At 50.3% G+C, this 17,517-nt stretch overlaps 1 protein-coding gene across 1 annotated transcript in view; it reads right to left on the minus strand.

Moving 5' to 3' along the window:
- Window positions 1–517: 517 nt before the first annotated feature.
- LOC133340358 (atrial natriuretic peptide-converting enzyme-like) overlaps window positions 518–17,517 on the minus strand; it is a 30,742-nt gene continuing 13,742 nt past the window's right edge. The window contains exons 3-7 of the mRNA XM_061548502.1: window positions 5,375–5,443; window positions 4,886–5,107; window positions 4,659–4,778; window positions 4,391–4,483; window positions 518–681 (exon numbers count right to left, since the gene is read on the minus strand). Coding sequence (XP_061404486.1) covers window positions 518–681; window positions 4,391–4,483; window positions 4,659–4,778; window positions 4,886–5,107; window positions 5,375–5,443 — 668 coding nt within the window. The remainder of the gene's footprint in view (window positions 682–4,390; window positions 4,484–4,658; window positions 4,779–4,885; window positions 5,108–5,374; window positions 5,444–17,517) is intronic.

Below are 17,517 nucleotides of genomic sequence, written 5' to 3' on the forward strand. Positions count from 1 at the left end.
CTGCGCACCCACGGACCCGCCCAAGATGGCGTCGTCATGCCACGTGGCCGCAATGGCGGACAGCCTTCCCAAGGCCGCTATGGTGGCCGATCCTTGCCCGAGGGGACTCTCCGAGACCCCCCGAGGGGGTCTTGCTCGTCACCACTCAGCAGCGTTCCTTGCGGACGTCCTGGCGCGGCGGACGGCACGACCAGCGTCACCAGGTTGAGTAGGACAGCAGGCAGCGAATAGATCTGCTCCGCCATATGCCGCCAGCCGTCGCCAGCGCCTGGGGACGAAGATGGCTCGGCACCGACGACCTTCTCCGGCACCTTAGCAGAGCCGACCGTAGCCGCCGCGTCCGGGCCCACCGCCCCTGGGATCGCCAGGTCCTGGGTGAGTGAGTCATCGTTGTCGGAAGACGGCGTAGGCGGAATTTTCTTCTTGAGATGCTTGGACATGTCGTCCAACGTCAAGAATCACTTCTGACCCTAATTGTAATAAATCAGGTCGACGACAAGCGACTGTGTCTCCGTGTTTATTTCTTCGTTATCTGGACAGCTCGCATTCCGCTCTCTTCTGTCGTTCCGCGGCGCGTCGCGTGAGCTGGCGTCCCGCTCTTGCGCTGCTCTCTCTTTCTCTCGCTTCTCCGCTCCTGCGCACCGTTGGCAGACGGCGCGCTGAGAGCCATCTCCTTCTCCGCTCCCGCGCACCGTTGGCAGATGGCGCGGGAGACTGAGAGCCATCTCCGCATCGCCACGTGGCTGATGGCTCGCGGAGAGCTGCGACGTGGCCCAGCTTCCAGCCCCTTACCAACGGACCCCGAGCCTCTTCCGGCTTTCCTTTATATCCCTTTCCCGTGTCACCCAGACCCCGCATTTTATCCCCCGCCCTTCGCCACACCCCTTAAGAACTTTCCAGATAATACCACCTCCTAACGCCCGCGGGCTCCGCCCTTGAACTCTGCCCCCGATGGTTCGTGTCGCCTGGTTGGCTTAGAGCAGGGGTCCTCAAACTACGGCCCGCGGGCCACATGCGGCCCGCCGAGGACATTTATCCGGCCCATGGTCACTAATTGGGCTGCGCTTGTGAGCACTAATTGGGCTGCACTGGTGAGCACTAATTGGGCTGCGCTGGTGAGCACTCATTGGGCTGCGGTGGTGGGCACTGATTGGGCTGCGGTGGCGAGCACTGATTTGGCTGCGCTGGTGAGCACTGATTGAGCTGCGGCGGTGGGCACAGATTCAGCTGCGGCGGTGGGCACTCATTGGGCTGCGCTGGTGAATGGTTCAATGGGCTAATTGACTGGACTTGCCTCCCAGGCCTAAGGCTGCCAGCCCTCCCCTGGCTGTGCTTGACTGGCTCTCCCTCCCTCAGCTCCCTCACTTGCCCCTCGGCTCCACTCCCAGTGATATTCCTGTGTGCTGGGGATGTACTGCGATCTGTGAACAAAGCTGCAGGTGTAATTAACTTTTTAATGGCACCCGCACCAGTGTGAGCCTGGGGTAAAAGCGGAGTTCCCCCAATCAGACTGCATTGATGGGCAGTGCAGTCTGTATGTCTCTGTGTGGGCAAAGTTATTGCTGGTATATTGTTTTTGTAGCGCTGTATATATATTGGTATTTTACTAATAGCAATTTTGACTCCCTAGGAAACAATGATGTCAAGAAAGAGAAAAATTGACTCGGAGTGTAGGATATTCAAAGAACAGTGGACTTATGATTACTTTTTCATGCAGTACAAGGAAAGAGCTGTGTGTCTGATATGCCAGAATATAGTGTCTGTGTTCAAAGAATACAATTTAAGTCGACACTATGAAACTCAACATAAAGATAAATATGATTGTTTGGTCGGAGAAGTGAGAAAAGATAAAATATTAAAACTGACAAATACATTAACAACTCAGAAAAATACTTTTGTGAAGCAGAAGCAGCTAAATATTTCATCACTGCGAGCAAGTTTTCAAGTTGCCAAGCTAATAACGTGCACTGGCAGACCATTCGTGGAGGGAGAATTTGTTAAAGAATGCCTTCTTTCTGTTGCCAAAGAGATGTGTCCAGAGAAGGCCGATTTATTTAGTACAGTGAGTCTTTCAGGACCTACAATTACACGGCGGATTGAAGAAATGGGAGACAATTTGCATCAGCATTTGCAAAACTCTACAAAAAAACTTTCCTATTTTTCCTTGGCACTCGACGAAAGCAATGATGTTCGTGATTCTACACAACTTATCATTTGTATTCGTGGAACGAATGACTATTTCGAAGTCACAGAAGAGCTTGCTGCACTGCAAAGCATCAAAGGAACAACTACAGGAGAGGAAATCTATGAAAAAGTTTGCCAAACTGTGAATGGTTTGGAGCTGAACTGGGCTAAACTAGCCAGTGTGACAACTGATGGTGCTCCTAGCATGGTGGGGTCTAAGAAAGGAGTAATTCTTCTTGGTTCTTTCGGTAAAGTCACGTAGAAGGGAAGTAATAAAATAATAAAAATAAAACATAATGTTTTATTATGTTTTATTTTATTTTTATTATTTTATTACTTCCCTTCTACGTGACTTTACCGAAAGAACCAAGAAGATGAATCCCTGCAGTCACGAAAGCTTTAAATCGAAAGGAGTAATTGCTCGCATTAACCAAGAGATGGACAAACATAACCATTCTCATCCAATAGCCATACACTGCCTCATCCACCAACAAGCGCTGTGTAGTAAATCACTGAAGTGGGACTCTGTTATTAAAATTGTGGTATCTTGTATTAACTTCATTAGAGCTCATGCACTAAACCACAGACAATTTCAGGAATTTCTGTCTGAACTAAATGTTGACTATGAAGATGTTCTGTACCACACAAAAGTCCGTTGGTTGAGTCGAGGGAGAGTTTTGAAACGTTTCTATGACTTACTTCCACAGATTACAGCTTTTCTGCTTTCAAAAAACAAAGAAGTACCAGAGCTCAATGATGCAGAATGGAAATGGCACCTTGCCTTTCTGACAGATGTAACAGAGCTACTCAACAGTTTCAATGTGCAACTTCAAGGAAAGGGGAAGCTCATCTGTGATATGCAATCACATGTCAAAGCATTTGAAGTAAAATTAGGCCTCATCAAACAAGTTAAGGAGGAAAACTTCTGCCATCTCCCCACAACTCAAAATCTGTTAGCGAAAAACCATTGGTTGCAATTCCCAAACAAAACATGTGTGGATTCACTGGAAAAATTGCAAAAGGAGTTCCAATTTAGATTTAAAGAGCTTCATCTCCATGAACAGGACATATAGCTTTTCCGTAACCCATTTTCTATTGACATTGAAAATGTGGATACAATTTACCAAATGAAACTGGCTGAACTGCAGAATTGTGACTCTCTAAAAAGACGCATTCAAGTCAAGCAGCCTTCATAATTTCTATGCATCTCTCCCCTCTGACCCATATCCTCATCTCAGGAACCATGCACTCAAAATGGCAACCATCTTTGGCAGCACTTATGTCTGTAACAGACTTTTTCCAGAATGAAACATTTGAAATCTCCAACCAGATCTAGACTAACGGATGCACACTTGCATCACTTGTTACGACTAGCAGTGACAAATATGGAACCGGACATTGACCATCTCATTAGCCAAAAGCAGACCCATAGTTCCCATTGAAATACTGGCAAGTTTGTTGATTTAACTTTACTTCTTCATTTTAAATATTGTATTTGTTCCCGTTTTGTTTCTTCACTTCAAAATAAGATATATGCAGTGTGCATAGGAATTTGTTCATAGTTTTTTTTTTAACTATAGTCCGGCCCTCCAACGGTCTGAGGGACAGTGAATTGGCCCCCTGTTTAAAAAGTTTGAGGACCCCTGGCTTAGAGGCTGAGGCGGCGAAGCCCACCCAACCAGCCGGCGATCCCCCAGCATACGCTCACATTACACTTTGACAATTTTTGCAGAATTTGCCCTAGCCGCTGTCCAAGTTACTTTATGGAATGTAAATTGACAGATATGTAGGTAAAATGCATCCATCTTTAGGTTATCTACTGGCAGTTAATAGAGTAATTCAGTAAACAAACCTCTTTCACAGTTGCTTTCATCAGATCCATCGCTACAGTCAGTTTCTCCATCGCAGACGTAGAGTGGGTCCAAACATTCGGTGTTACTGTTATTGCATTTGTACTGATTCGGAGTGCAAGCTGCAAAAAGAAATCTCAATTAAATCCTTCCTATAAATGATACCGATATTTTCATTGAAACATGGAATTCTTAACTTAAAGTATACGTCCCATGTTTTAACTCACTGCAGTTGCTTTCGTCTGAATAGTCTCCACAGTCGTTGACTCCATCACACACGAACACTATTCCAAGGCAGGTTCCATTGCCACAACGGATTTGATCTGAGCGGCATTGGCAGTTTGGAGTCTCATCACTCTGGTCTGCACAGTCAGGCTCCCCATCACAGTAAAAATGTCCAGGGATGCAATGCTTCTTATCGGCACAGCGGAACTCACTGTCAGAACACTCTGGGATGACAACGATAAAAGGTTAAATATTGGTGAAATGTTATACTTGGGCATTTATTAATTTGGCCTCTCACCATACCAAGTTGCTTAGTGGTACATCAATTTCCAGATATATAAATAAAACACATCCATGTTCAGGTTATCCAAATGTCAGTTATTTTTTTCTGAAACAAACCTTTTTCACAGCTGCTTTCATCAGATCCATCGCTACAGTCAGTTTCTCCATCGCAGATGTAGATCCAGTCCAAACATTCAGTGTTACTGTTATTGCATTTGTACTGGCTTGGAGTGCAAACTGCAAAACACAACATCAATTCACGTCTTCTTTTAAATTATACGTATTTATATTAAATGAGATATGACATTCATAATAGTATCATATAGTTAATATAATTAACTCACTGCAGTTGTTTTCATCTGAATAGTCTCCACAGTCATAGACCCCATCGCACACATATTCTATTCCTAGGCATGTTCCATCGCCACAACGGATTTGGTCTGACCGGCATTGGCAGTTTGGAGTCTCGTCGCTTTGGTCCGCACAATCAGCCACCCCATCACAGTACAGGATTCCCAGGATGCAGCGCTTATCAACAGCACATTGGAAGTCACTTCCTGCACACTCTAATAGAAGAGAAATACATTTTGTGATTATTTTACCCTTCGAAAAATAACAGGTGAAATGTTAGAAAATAATTAAGGAACCTTTTTTTGTTTGTGATAAACATTTTCTAGACAGTCACCTTTTTCACAGTCACTATAATCTGTAGTCCACTTCGCCATCATAATCATACAGCACATCCAAACAATTACCATATATTCACATCCCTTTAGTTTCGTATGTTTGTGTTACATTAGGTAAATAAATGTTGGAAGTACTGGGTGTCTTACCAATAATCAAAGGTGTTATCTGTACTGTCACTGGCAGATGTGTTGTCAATGCTGTCGGGGTTGTCTGTCCTGTTAAACAAGAATAAAGTGCATTTGAATGAACATTCAGCTCCTGTTACTATGCCCCATGTCCCACCATTTCAACAAATGTTATTAGCTGCAATCAATTCAATAGCTTACCAGGACTACAGCTAAGGGTCGTTCTTGGCTATCATCGCTTTGAAGACAAAATATATAAACGTCCAAAAAGGCCCAGACAAAATTCTCTCTAAATTGAGTTCACTAACACAAATAGACAAATAGCCACTGATGCAGAGGAGATGCAGTCCAGTCACACAGCTTGTCTTTTCGAAATGTGTCCTCACCCTCAACTTATACATTTCTCCAATATAGTATAAATAAAACACAGGAACAGGTATACAATTGAAGTATTGAGTGACGTTGTCTCCGGCAGTGGACCAGATTCCAGGGCACGGATCAAGGCTTTGTAAACAACACAATGAATAATACAATGGTTTCCGAGGGTCAGAAAGTAATTAGAAGCACACATCAAGAGCAAGATCAAAGTTAATAATAGTAAAACATACTTACTTAGGGTATAACACAATAAATGCAGTACTCGGATTTAACAATGTGCAGTAATATAGCAACACAAAGTCACGTAATAAAAACGTGCTAAAATGTAAATGAAATTCGGAATGTCAATTTAATAAAATGTAAATAGTATATACTTTAGAATAAATATCATTATAATGTATAATAAAATTGAATTGAACATGTTACATCGTGTAATGGAGCTCTCGGATACACTGTCTTGTTCAGTTATATGTATATTTATAATGAACTAGCTTTACTACCCGGCTTCACCCGGGACTTGGATTCACCACGCCTGGCCGCCATTGTCTCCCAAGTGGCGATGTTCACACACCACACCAGTTAATCGTTTGAGGCTGAGTCGACCTAGGGGAGGCCCAGGAGCGGTTAAAATAATCGTCACCGATGGTGGCCGTGAGCGGGAATAGAACTCGGGTCGCCGGGTTCGTAGCGCAGAGTGCCAAGTACTACGCATGCGCGGGTGACATGACAGATGTGACGTCACAGCTCACTGGCCGTGCAAAAAATATGCATTATTGCGCCCCCCCCCCCAAAAAAAATATACCAAAGTCTATTTTTATAATTTTTGCATGGTGTACAGTCTGGAAAGTACCCACATGGCAAATTTCAAGTTTGTTGCATGTTGGGAAGTACGCTAAACATTTTGAACAGACACACATAATCACAAATTTCCCTTTTATATATATAGATAAAGTCCGCCGACTCACTGATAACTTAACAAGCAACCGCAAGTAACTATATACACTTGAGTAACTTAGGTAATTCTATTCTGAGACGACATGACTCTAGCCTTCCAAGACTACAAGGTGCCCACTCCTGGATGATGAAGACGACCCGCTCCAAGGTGACGACGGCGACGGCAGTTCCCCAACAACAGCAGCCCAGAGCCCCGGTTCACGCTGGCTCTTATCCCCCTCACGACCTGACCACGCCCCTATTCCCGAACCCTCTCTCACCGCACCTGGCCCTGTCTGTCTCTGCCCTTATTACAATTTATGACCGTTAGGTGCCGTGCTTTCCCTCACACGACCCTGTCAAAGCTTGTCGCATAATTATTATTAGCGACCACTTAAGTCCCACATTACCCTAACGTGACCCTGTCTGTTCCCGTTATATTAATTAGTAACCATGGCCACGGGGAGCCGTACTATCCCTACATGCTGTCCTTACACAAGTGTATGACATAGTGACATCAACTGGTTGGAAAAGGGAAGCACGGGTACAGGCACCACTATAAAGATCATCCAATCCCAAAAGGGAGAGGTATCTGTGCCAAAGGTAATGGGCGGGGCTGGCCGAGATACTCCGGGAACCGGCTAGAAGGTTCCACAAGAGGTCGTGGCTGGAGGCGGAGCCTAGCCGCACCTGCGGCAATATAAGCGGAGGCGGACTCGTGGTCGGTGTGGGGAGCCTTAGGTCCGGACTGCGTCGCTGCTCGCCGTTATCTCTCTCCGTCGTTCAGCCACGTGGCATATCTCCTGCGAAGTCCCACCACCCTCGCCGGCACGCCGTCAACCAGCGGTGAGGCCAGGAGTGGGTGGACAGAACCATGCTGTGGGATCGACCACGTGTAGGGATGCTAATATCTATGTGTGTACTCGGAGAAGGAAGAGGATAAGGTTGGCCTGTGGTGTGCCCAAATGTGAATAAAGAAGAGAGTACCCTCTACACGACGTGTCGCGGAAGTCGCTCATTACACAAGTATACCCCCAATATATCTTCATTCGATTTACAATGATTCGTCATGAATGAAGACCTTTTCGTTTGTTTCATTATTATTTTTTTTTATAAAAATTTGTAGAAAAAAATCTAAATACTTCTAGTAAATGCACATTGTTACATCGCTTGTTCGTGCGTGCATTGTATACAGTTCCATGCAATTTGCCTAGGTGCAGTGTTTCGTAGCTACACTACTCGTTTGTGTTATTTTAGGTTTCTGGGTGACGAAACATTTTCTTAGGAATGCACGTTAAGTTACATAATGGAGGCCCCATTATGGGAAAATACGTTTCAAAGTTTCACGTTTTAAAGAACCCTAAATCAAATGTTATACATCGAGGTATGGTCAAACGTTAATGGTGGAGGTGTGATAGGGGAGAGATAGAGGAGAGATGGTGGAAGGTGGGGGAAGGAGGACCGGTGAAGGACCAAAGGATATCAAGTTGTAGAGCTAGCTATAGACTTTTCAGGTCTGGCTGACACGGTGGCAGGCCTGCAGACCGAAAGCTCAGCCAGCCATACAAGCCAGCAGGCCGTCAGTCTTCTTCATTGGCAGACGGGCAGACCCATAGCTCAGGTAGCCCAGGTGGTTGGACAGGCAGGCAGGCAGACTGACCAGTAGAAAACCCTGTTAGGTAGGCAGCTGAACTGCAGGAAGGTGGGTTACAGTGGAAGAGGCCAAGCAGTGGAGAAAGCAGCCAAAGCGTGGAGAAGGATGCTATGCGAGGACGAGGCTGCCCCCGATCGATATAGACCACTTCTCTCAGTAACCTTAAACTTGTGCTGGTGCTTTAGTTTATGGCGCTATTGCTCATGCTATTAGAACTGTTGCTATTGCAATTGATTTTACTTTATATTAATATTTCCACTGTTATATTTAACTGTTAATCTATGCACATTCACAAACAAGGACATGAACCCTCATTAGATTTTTTGTCATGTGTAAACTCAAACATCTTACCTATAAACGTCACTTTTTGTCTGTCTGTCTGTCCGTCTGTCTGTCTGTCCGTCTGCGTATGCTCGCTTTGGAGAGATTTGGTGCTCGGGCCGTGGGGTTTAGGAAGAAATATTTTTGCAGGTGGACACGCCCCTGGCCCCATGGTGAATGTAGGCAATTCCGAGTTTTCGTCCGTCGCCTTTAAATCGGTCCGATTATCGATTTCGTGCGATTTCTCTTTATATAATTATTTACTCTTCATTTATTTATTTACTATTGCCGACCGGCGCTGACCACAGCGGTTGCCCCTGGCAATGGGTAGCGACGCATTCGCTGCGGGGTGGACGCCATTTTTAATTCCCGTTAAAAATATTCACACGCATTAACACGCGACGCTGAGGTAAATACATCAAAGTTTCACTTCCCCCCCACTCCAATGTGTGCACTTACTATTATAGGGTCGGTAGATAATAAAATTATAGCGATTATACAGTATTTTTGTAGCGCGGGGGGGGGGGTGGGTAGCGGCCCAGCCCCTAGCCTCAGCCAGGTGGTCCATCTAGGCGTGTCAGGAGAAGACTTTTTGTGCTATAAACTCGATATACCCAGCATTGCCCGGGGGGGAAATACATTTAAATCTTCTGAAAACTTTAAAATATTACATACCAATGAAAATACAACTGTGTAATTACTTTTAAACCCGACGCGCCAAGAATCGATTTTCTGAATCACGCAGAGGAATCGATGGTTGTTGATTCATTTAGAATCGCCCTGTTCCTCTTTAAAATAAGTTGATTATAGAGTCGATATAAACTGCTACGAATGGGAAATATCTGGCATTGACCGGGGCCAAAATATTATTAAAAACTCCTGAAAACTTTCAAACATAACATACCAATGGAAATAAAACTCTGTAATTAAACATGTAGCCCAAGCGCGAAAATAAGCGATTCTTTGCTATCGTTGCGAAGGATTCAAGGGTTGTAGATTACTTTAAAATCGCCCTATTCCCTTTTTAACAAACTGCGTGTCGCAGACACACACATTCACACATTTTGCTTTTACATTTAACATACAAAACGTCCGCATGTACTGCTGTCATCATAGACACAAATATATACACCCTCACCACTCTCCCTCACTCACCCTCTGTGATGATGGTGAGTGGTAAGAGAGTGGTGAGGGAGAGTGGTGAGGGTGAGTGAGTGGTGAGTGAGTGGTGAGGGTGAGTGGTGAGGGTGAGTGGTGAGTCGTGACGGTGAGTGGTGAGGGAGAGTGGTGAGGGAGAGGGGTGAGGGTGAGTGTTGAGGGTGAATGGTGAGGGTGAGTGGTGAGGGTGAGTGGTGAGGTTGAGTGGTGAGGTTAAGTGGTCAGGGTGAGTGGGGAGGGTGAGTGCTGAGGGTGTGGTGAGAGTGAGTGGTGAGGATGATTGGTGAGGGTGAGCGTGAGTGTTGAGGGAGAAGGGTGAGTGGCGAGGGTGAGTGGTGAGAGAGTGGTGAGGGAGAGTGGTGAGGGTGAGTAGTGGTGGTGAGGGTGAGTGGTGAGGGTGAGTGGTGAGGGTGAGTGAGGGTGAGTGGTAAGGGTGAGTGGTGAGGGTTAGTGGTGAGCGTGAGTGGTCAGGGTGAGTGGTGAGGGTCAGTGCTGAGGGTGAGTGGTGATGGTGAGGGGTGAGTGGTGAGGGTGAGTGGTGAGGGGTGAGTGGTGAGGGGTCAGTGGTGAGGGTGAGTGATGACGAAGAGTGGTGAGGTTGAGTGGTGAGTAGTAAGGGTGAGTGGTGATGGTGAGGGTTAGTGGTGAGGGTGAGTGGTGAGTGGTCAGTGGTGAGGGGTCAGGGTTAGTGGTGAGGGTGAGTGGTGATGGTGAGTGGTGAGTGGTGAGGTTGAGTGGTGAGGTTAAGTGGTGAGGGTGAGTGGGGAGGATGAGTGCTGAGGGTGTGGTGAGAGTGAGTGGTGAGGGTGAGTGGTTAGGATTTGTGATGATGGTGAGTGCTGAGGGTCAGTGTTGATGTTGAGGGTGAGTGGTGAGGGTGTGTGGTGAATAGTAAGGGTGAGTGGTGAGAGTGAGTGGTGAGGGTAAGGGTGAGTGGTCAGTGGTGAGGTTGAGTGGTGAGTAGGAAGGGTGAGAGGTGAGGGTGAGTGGTGGGTGGTGAGGGTGAGTGGTGAGGGTTAGTGGAGAGTGGTGAGTGGTGATTGGTCAATTTTTATTGGTCAGGATGAATGGTGAGTAGTGAGGGTGAGGTTGAGTGGTGAGGTTGAGTGGTGAGGGTGAGTGGTGAGGGTGAGTGGTGGTTGTGACGGTGAGTGGTGAGGGTGAGTGGTGAGGCTGAATGGTGAGGGTGAATGGTGACAGTGAGTGGTGAGTGGTGAGGGAGAGTGGTGAGGGTGAGTGGTGATGGTGAGGGGGAGTGGTGAGGGTGAGTGGTGAGGGTGAGGGGTGAGTGGTGAGGGGTGAGTGGTGAGGGTGAGTGATGACGAAGAGTGGTGAGGTTGAGTGGTGAGTAGTAAGGGTGAGTGGTGATGGTGAGGGTTAGTGGTGAGGGTGAGTGGTGAGTGGTCAATGGTGAGCGGTCAGGGTTAGTGGTGAGGGTGAGTGGTGATGGTGAGGGGTGAGTGGTGAGTGGTGACGGTGAGTGGTGAGGGAGAGTGGTGAGGGAGAGGGGTGAGGGAGAGGGGTGAGGGTGAGTGTTGAGAGTGAATGGTGAGGGTGAGTGGTGAGGTTGAGTGGTGAGGTTAAGTGGTGAGGGTGAGTGCTGAGGGTGTGGTGAGAGTGAGTGGTGAGGGTGAGTGGTTAGGATTTGTGATGATGGTGAGTGGTGAGGGTGAGTGTTGATGTTGAGGGTGAGTGGTGAGGGTGTGTGGTGAATAGTAAGGGTGAGTGGTGAGAGTGAGTGGTGAGGGTAAGGGTGAGTGGTGAGTGGTCAGTGGTGAGGTTGAGTGGTGAGTAGGAAGGGTGAGTGGTGAGGGTGAGTGGTGGGTGGTGAGGGTGAGTGGTGAGGTTGAGTGGTGAGGGTTAGTGGAGAGTGGTGAGTGGTGATTGGTCAGTGGTGATTGGTCAGGATGAATGGTGAGTAGTGAGGGTCAGGTTGAGTGGTGAGGTTGAGTGGTGAGGGTGAGTGGTGGTTGTGATGGTGAGTGGTGAGGGTGAGTGGTGAGGGTGAGTGGTGAGGCTGAATGGTGAGGGTGAATGGTGAGAGTGAGTGGTGAGTGGTGATGGAGAGTGATGAGGGTGAGTGGTGATGGGTGAGTGGTGAGGGTCAGTGGTGAGGGTGAGTGGTGAGGATGAGGGGTGAGTGGTGAGGGGTGAGTGGTGAGGGTGAGTGATGACGAAGAGTGGTGAGGTTGAGTGGTCAGTAGTAAGGGTGAGTGGTGATGGTGAGGGTTAGTGGTGAGGGTGAGTGGTGAGTGGTCAGTGGTGAGGGGTCAGGGTTAGTGGTGTAGGTGAGTTGTGATGGTGAGGGGTGAGTGGTGAGTGGTGAGGGTGAGTGGTGAGTGGTGACGGTGAGGGAGAGTGGTGAGGGAGAGGGGTGAGGGTGAGTGTTGAGGGTGAGTGGTGATGGTGAGTGGTGAGGGTGAGTGGTGATGGTGAGGGGTGAGTGGTGACGAAGAGTGGTGATGTTGAGTGGTGAGTAGTAAGGGTGAGTCGTGAGGGTGAGGGTTAGTGGTGAGGGTGAGTGGTGAGGGTTAGTGGTGAGGGTGAGTGGTTAGGGTTTATGGTGATGGTGAGTGGTGAGGATGAGTGGTGAGGGTCAGTGGTGAGGGTGAGTAGTGAATGGTGAGTGGTGAGGGTAGGTGGTGATGGTGAATAGTGAGGGTGAGTGGTTAGGGGTGAGTTGTGCGGATGAGTGGTGAGGGTGAGTGGTGAGGGGCAGTGGTGAAGGTGAGTAGTGAAGGTGAGTAGTAAGTAGTGAGGATGAGTGGTGAGTGGTGAGGGTGATTAGTGTGTAGTGAGGGTGAGTGAAGAGGGAGAGAGTGAGTGGTGAGCGTGAGTGGTGAGGGTGAGTGGTGGTGGTGAGGGTGAGTGGTAAGCGTGAATGGTGAGGCAGAGGGTGAGTGGTCAGGGTGAGTGGTGAGTGGTGAGGCTGAATGGTCAGGGTGAATGGTGAGAGTGGTGAGTGGTGAGGCTGAATGGTCAGGGTGAATGGTGAGAGTGAGTGGTGAGGGTTAGTGGTGAGAGTGAGTGGTGAGTGGTGCTGGAGAGTGGTGAGGGTGAGTGGTGATGGTGAGGGGTGAGTGGTGAGGGTCAGTGGTGAGGGTGAGTGGTGAGGGTGAGGGGTGAGTGGTGAGGGGTGAGTGGTGAGGGTGAGTGATGACGAAGAGTGGTGAGGTTGAGTGGTCAGTAGTAAGGGTTAGTGGTGAGGGTGAGTGGTGAGTGGTGAGGGGTCAGGGTTAGTGGTGTGGGTGAGTTGTGATGGTGAGGGGTGAGTGGTGAGTGGTGAGGGTGAGTGGTGAGTGGTGACGGTGAGGGAGAGTGGTGAGGGGTGAGGGTGAGTGTTGAGGGTGAGTGGTGATGGTGAGTGGTGATGGTGAGGGGTGAGTGGTGACGAAGAGTGGTGATGTTGAGTGGTGAGTAGTAAGGGTGAGTCGTGAGGGTGAGGGTTAGTGGTGAGGGTGAGTGGTGAGGGTTAGTGGTGAGGGTGAGTGGTTAGGGTTTATGGTGATGGTGAGTGGTGAGGATGAGTGGTGAGGGTCAGTGGTGAGGGTGAGTAGTGAATGGTGAGTGGTGAGGGTAGGTGGTGATGGTGAGTAGTGAGGGTGAGTGGTTAGGGGTGAGTTGTGCGGATGAGTGGTGAGGGTGAGTGGTGAGGGGCAGTGGTGAAGGTGAGTAGTGAAGGTGAGTAGTAAGTAGTGAGGATGAGTGGTGAGTGGTGAGGGTGATTAGTGTGTAGTGAGGGTGAGTGGTGAGGCTGAATGGTCAGGGTGAATGGTGAGAGTGGTGAGTGGTGAGGCTGAATGGTCAGGGTGAATGGTGAGAGTGAGTGGTGAGGGTTAGTGGTGAGAGTGAGTGGTGAGGGTGTGTGGTGATTGGTGAGTGGTGAGGGTGAGTGGTGAGGGTGAGGGAGATTCGTGAGGGAGATTGGTGAGTGGTGAGTTGTGATGGTGAATGGTGAGGGTGAGTAGTGAGTGGGAGTGGTGACGATGAGTGGTGAGGGTGAGTTGTGAGTGGTGAGTGGTGAAAGGTATTGTCAAAGCCCACCGGGCTTTGACAATACCTTAGTATCTGTGTATATATGTGTAGTGGTGATACGCGCTGGGGTAGGCATCGTGTGCCAGCGCGTAATGATTGGCTGTGTATGTGGTGACGCGCGCTGACGGTGGAGGATCAGGGGTCAGCGCGGGGTCGTGGGTTACGGGGTACTGATTGGCTGTGTGCCGGTGACGCGCTGAGAGGGAGTGATCAAATGGCAGCGCGGTGTGATTGGTGGAGTAGTGTTAACACGCGCTGAGGAAAACGGATCGTAGAGAGAGCGCGTCGTGATTGGTTAACTAAGGAGCGATGCTCACGTCGACGTCCGCATCAGCTCCGTCTCCCGTGAGCAGGGGCTATAAAAGGGGATGCACACAGGCGTAAGGGTAGTATGTAACCAGCGAAGAATGAAGACGGGGATCGAAGAGATAGGGCCCTGCGGTACCTAGTCCCGCTGTCCTAACGGGACCGGGACTCTGTGTAACCCAGAGGCGAGTGTATTGTGTGTAGCCATAGGCATAGGGTCTACACGAGCCGAATGCATTGTGTGTAGCCAGAGGCATAGGGTCTACACGAGTCAAGTGTATTGTGTGTAGCCAGAGGCATAGGGTCTACACGAGTCAAGTGTATTGTGTGTAGCCAGAGGCATAGAGTCTACACGAGTTAAGGGGAGTGTATAGTACAAAGAATAGAGACCACACGTTGTATTGTGACACGTCAAGATTTAATAAAAGTGTGTTACCCGTCAAGAAGTTCCTGCCGTCATTTCCAATACTTCAACTGGCGTCAGAAGTGAAACGGTCTTCCAAGCATGGATACAAGGAAGACCCGTCGGACCCACGGGATTGACCGCGGGGACAACCTTGACGACTCGGGCCAGTTGGCATCGGGGGGTGAGGACGAAGAATTGCCCACGCTGCAGGATCCGCCGACGGCGCCGGACGAGCGACGGGGGACCGATGCCGTGCTCCGGGAGGCGCACTCCCGTCTGACGGAGCTGCTGCTCTCTGCCGCGTCCATCCTGGCGGAGATCAGCTCGTCTGGAGGAGCGGGGACGGCGGCGGACATTCTACAGGGTCGCCCCGCAGATTCCCGCCAAAATGACTTGGCGATTCCCGCCATTTCATCTGCGCCGACTTTTGGCGGGAACGGCCATCACCACGTGGCAGCGGTTCTTCAAGCGCGCCCGCTTACGTCACCGACGCGCGCTGCAGACCGCCATCAGACACCCGCCACTGGGGCCGCCATCTTACGCACAGACGGGGCGGCGGTGAGGAACCACGAGGCGGAGGACGACTTCATCTTTCAACAGCGCCTTCCCACATTGTCAGCCTTCAAGGCGGAAGGCGGGGACTGGGGCCAATTTCAGCGCAGGTTTTTGGCGCATCAGGAGATGTCCGCCTGGTCCGACGCTACGGCGCTGCGGGCACTGCCTGCCATGCTGGACGACAACGCGCTCGCGGCCTTCACGTCCGCACGCAGGTCGGACCGCTCCACGCTCAAGGATGCGCTGGCTCTCATGGCCAAGGTCTACGGTCCTCCCTCGGCGTGTCGCCATCAATTTTATGCAAGGCGGAAGGCGGACACGGAGACCGTGCTCGCCTATCGCACGGCGTTGCTGGCTCTCGCCGACGCCGCGTTCCCTCGTATGGACGAGGAGGGCAAAGATGCGATGGTTTTGGAGCAACTGCTCAAGTTGGCGCAGGACCTGGGGGTCCCCATCAACACGGCCGACGAGATCGATATTTCTTCCTTGCGGGTCACTACAAGTATACAAGCGCACGAGGTCCTTCAACGTAAACAGGTGGTCGTCTGCAACGCTGCCGTGGCCTCGGCTCCGGGCCCGGTAGTCACCGAACCCCAAGTCGTCAGCCCACGAGAGGAGGCGTTCACCGCGGGACGACCGGGGGACTGGAGGTCGGGGGGTCGTTCGCCTCTGCGATCGGCCCGCAAGCTGGAGCAACCGAGATCTCCGACGACCCTCATCACGTGTTATAACTGCGGCCTCTGGGGCCACGTGGCGTCCGGCTGCCGCGCCCCACGTCAGCGCGCCATGGGACCTCGGCTGGACGACGAACAAGGCCCCAAGTCATCCCTACAAACCCCGGCGAGTCGCGGCACCTCACATGCTCGGCCCGCATACTCGACACGCATGGTCCGTCGCGTTGCGGCGGAGGAGAGCCGGTTAGGGTTCGGGGATTCGGTTCGGCGAGGGGGGTTCGGCCGGGTCCGGGGAGACATTAAATGGTCGGAGTTGGGGCACAGAATAGTGGCTGCCAGAGCGAGTTCATCCGTCGTTACGGGATCTATTGATGGGGTCGAGGTCAGGGTGTTAGTGGACACGGGGGCATCGGCGACTATTATATCGGATCTCATTTACAACATTCTCCCTGTACAATGTCGTCCGCTGCTTCCAGTGGATGTGCCATTTTACGCCGCTAATGGGGGATCGTTGGGCATTATCGGTCAGATTAGGGCGTCTATTTGCATTGGGGATATCAAATTGTCGGGACCCGTTTTCGTTTCGTCCTCCCTGGCGGTTCCTTGTCTATTGGGCACTGATTTTTTGGCAAAAATGCCCATCAAAATTATCATTGATCAGCGTTGCATTGAACTACCATCGGGTCGCCGTATTTCATTTTTGACGAACCCTACTGAAATTCGGACGGCGTGCGCTACGATACAAGCGTTAGCAACACAGACCGTGCACGTGCCCCCGGGTTCACAAATGTTAATTCCCCTCCGGTTGCGGAAACCATGGGTGAGGGAGACCTCGGATCAAGGCACGCTTTTGGGTCCTTCTAATAGGGCTGTTGGAGGTCTCGATTTGTCGGTGGCTCACACTTTGGTTGGGGCTGACAGGGATCCGTTTGTCAGGGGTTTAAACGCTGGGTCGCGGCCGGCCGTCATTCAGCAGGGCACCGTGCTAGCTCACGCGGCACGGGTCCCTGCGGAAGAGCGGCTGGTTGCGCAGGCTGATCCGAGTCCCACGCAAAACGTTAATCCGAAGGAGGACCTCGAATGGGTCGATTCGCTGTGCGCGCGACACACAAATGCCGATGCTCTGTCGCGATTGTTGCCTTGTCACAAATGTGCGTGCTTATCGGGATTGGCGCGCTGTAGACCGCCAGTTACGGAAGGCGAGGGGGCATTGGTTGCGACCGCGGGCACACCAATTGGGGATGGTCCCGCTACCCCAGGGGGTCAGGACTCGCTGCTCTCACTGTCGCTGATTGAGTGGGGCCGTCTCCAAATGGCGGACAGCTCTCTGTTAGCATTGCGCCGAAGGACGGGGGGTTCCGAAGGTGACCATGAACGAACTGGCTCCTACGTACTTAAGCAAGGCCTGTTAATGAGATGGGACAGTTTGTCCCGGCGGCACGCGATTGTGGTGCCTTCTGCTGTGAAGGGGAAAATTGTCTTGGCCGCACACGAACGCCTCTTGCATTTGGGAGTTAACAAAACGCTTGCCCTGCTTCAGCGTGACTATTATTGGCCGGGAATGGGGAGTGACGTGGTGAATATTCTGAAGGGTTGTGTTGAGTGCGCCAGACGGAAACCACCGCCCGTGGCAGCTAATCCACCGCTGCAATCTATTCAGGTCTCGCGCACCAACGAGCTCGTTGCGCTCGATATTCTGGGGCCTTTTCCAGTCACGCCTAGGGGTAATAAGTACCTGTTGGTG

The sequence above is a fragment of the Lethenteron reissneri genome, chromosome 9, assembly GCF_015708825.2.
Source record: "Lethenteron reissneri isolate LAM-NWPU_2019-01 chromosome 9, ASM1570882v1, whole genome shotgun sequence".
In the NCBI taxonomy this organism is placed as follows: Eukaryota; Metazoa; Chordata; class Hyperoartia; order Petromyzontiformes; family Petromyzontidae; genus Lethenteron; species Lethenteron reissneri.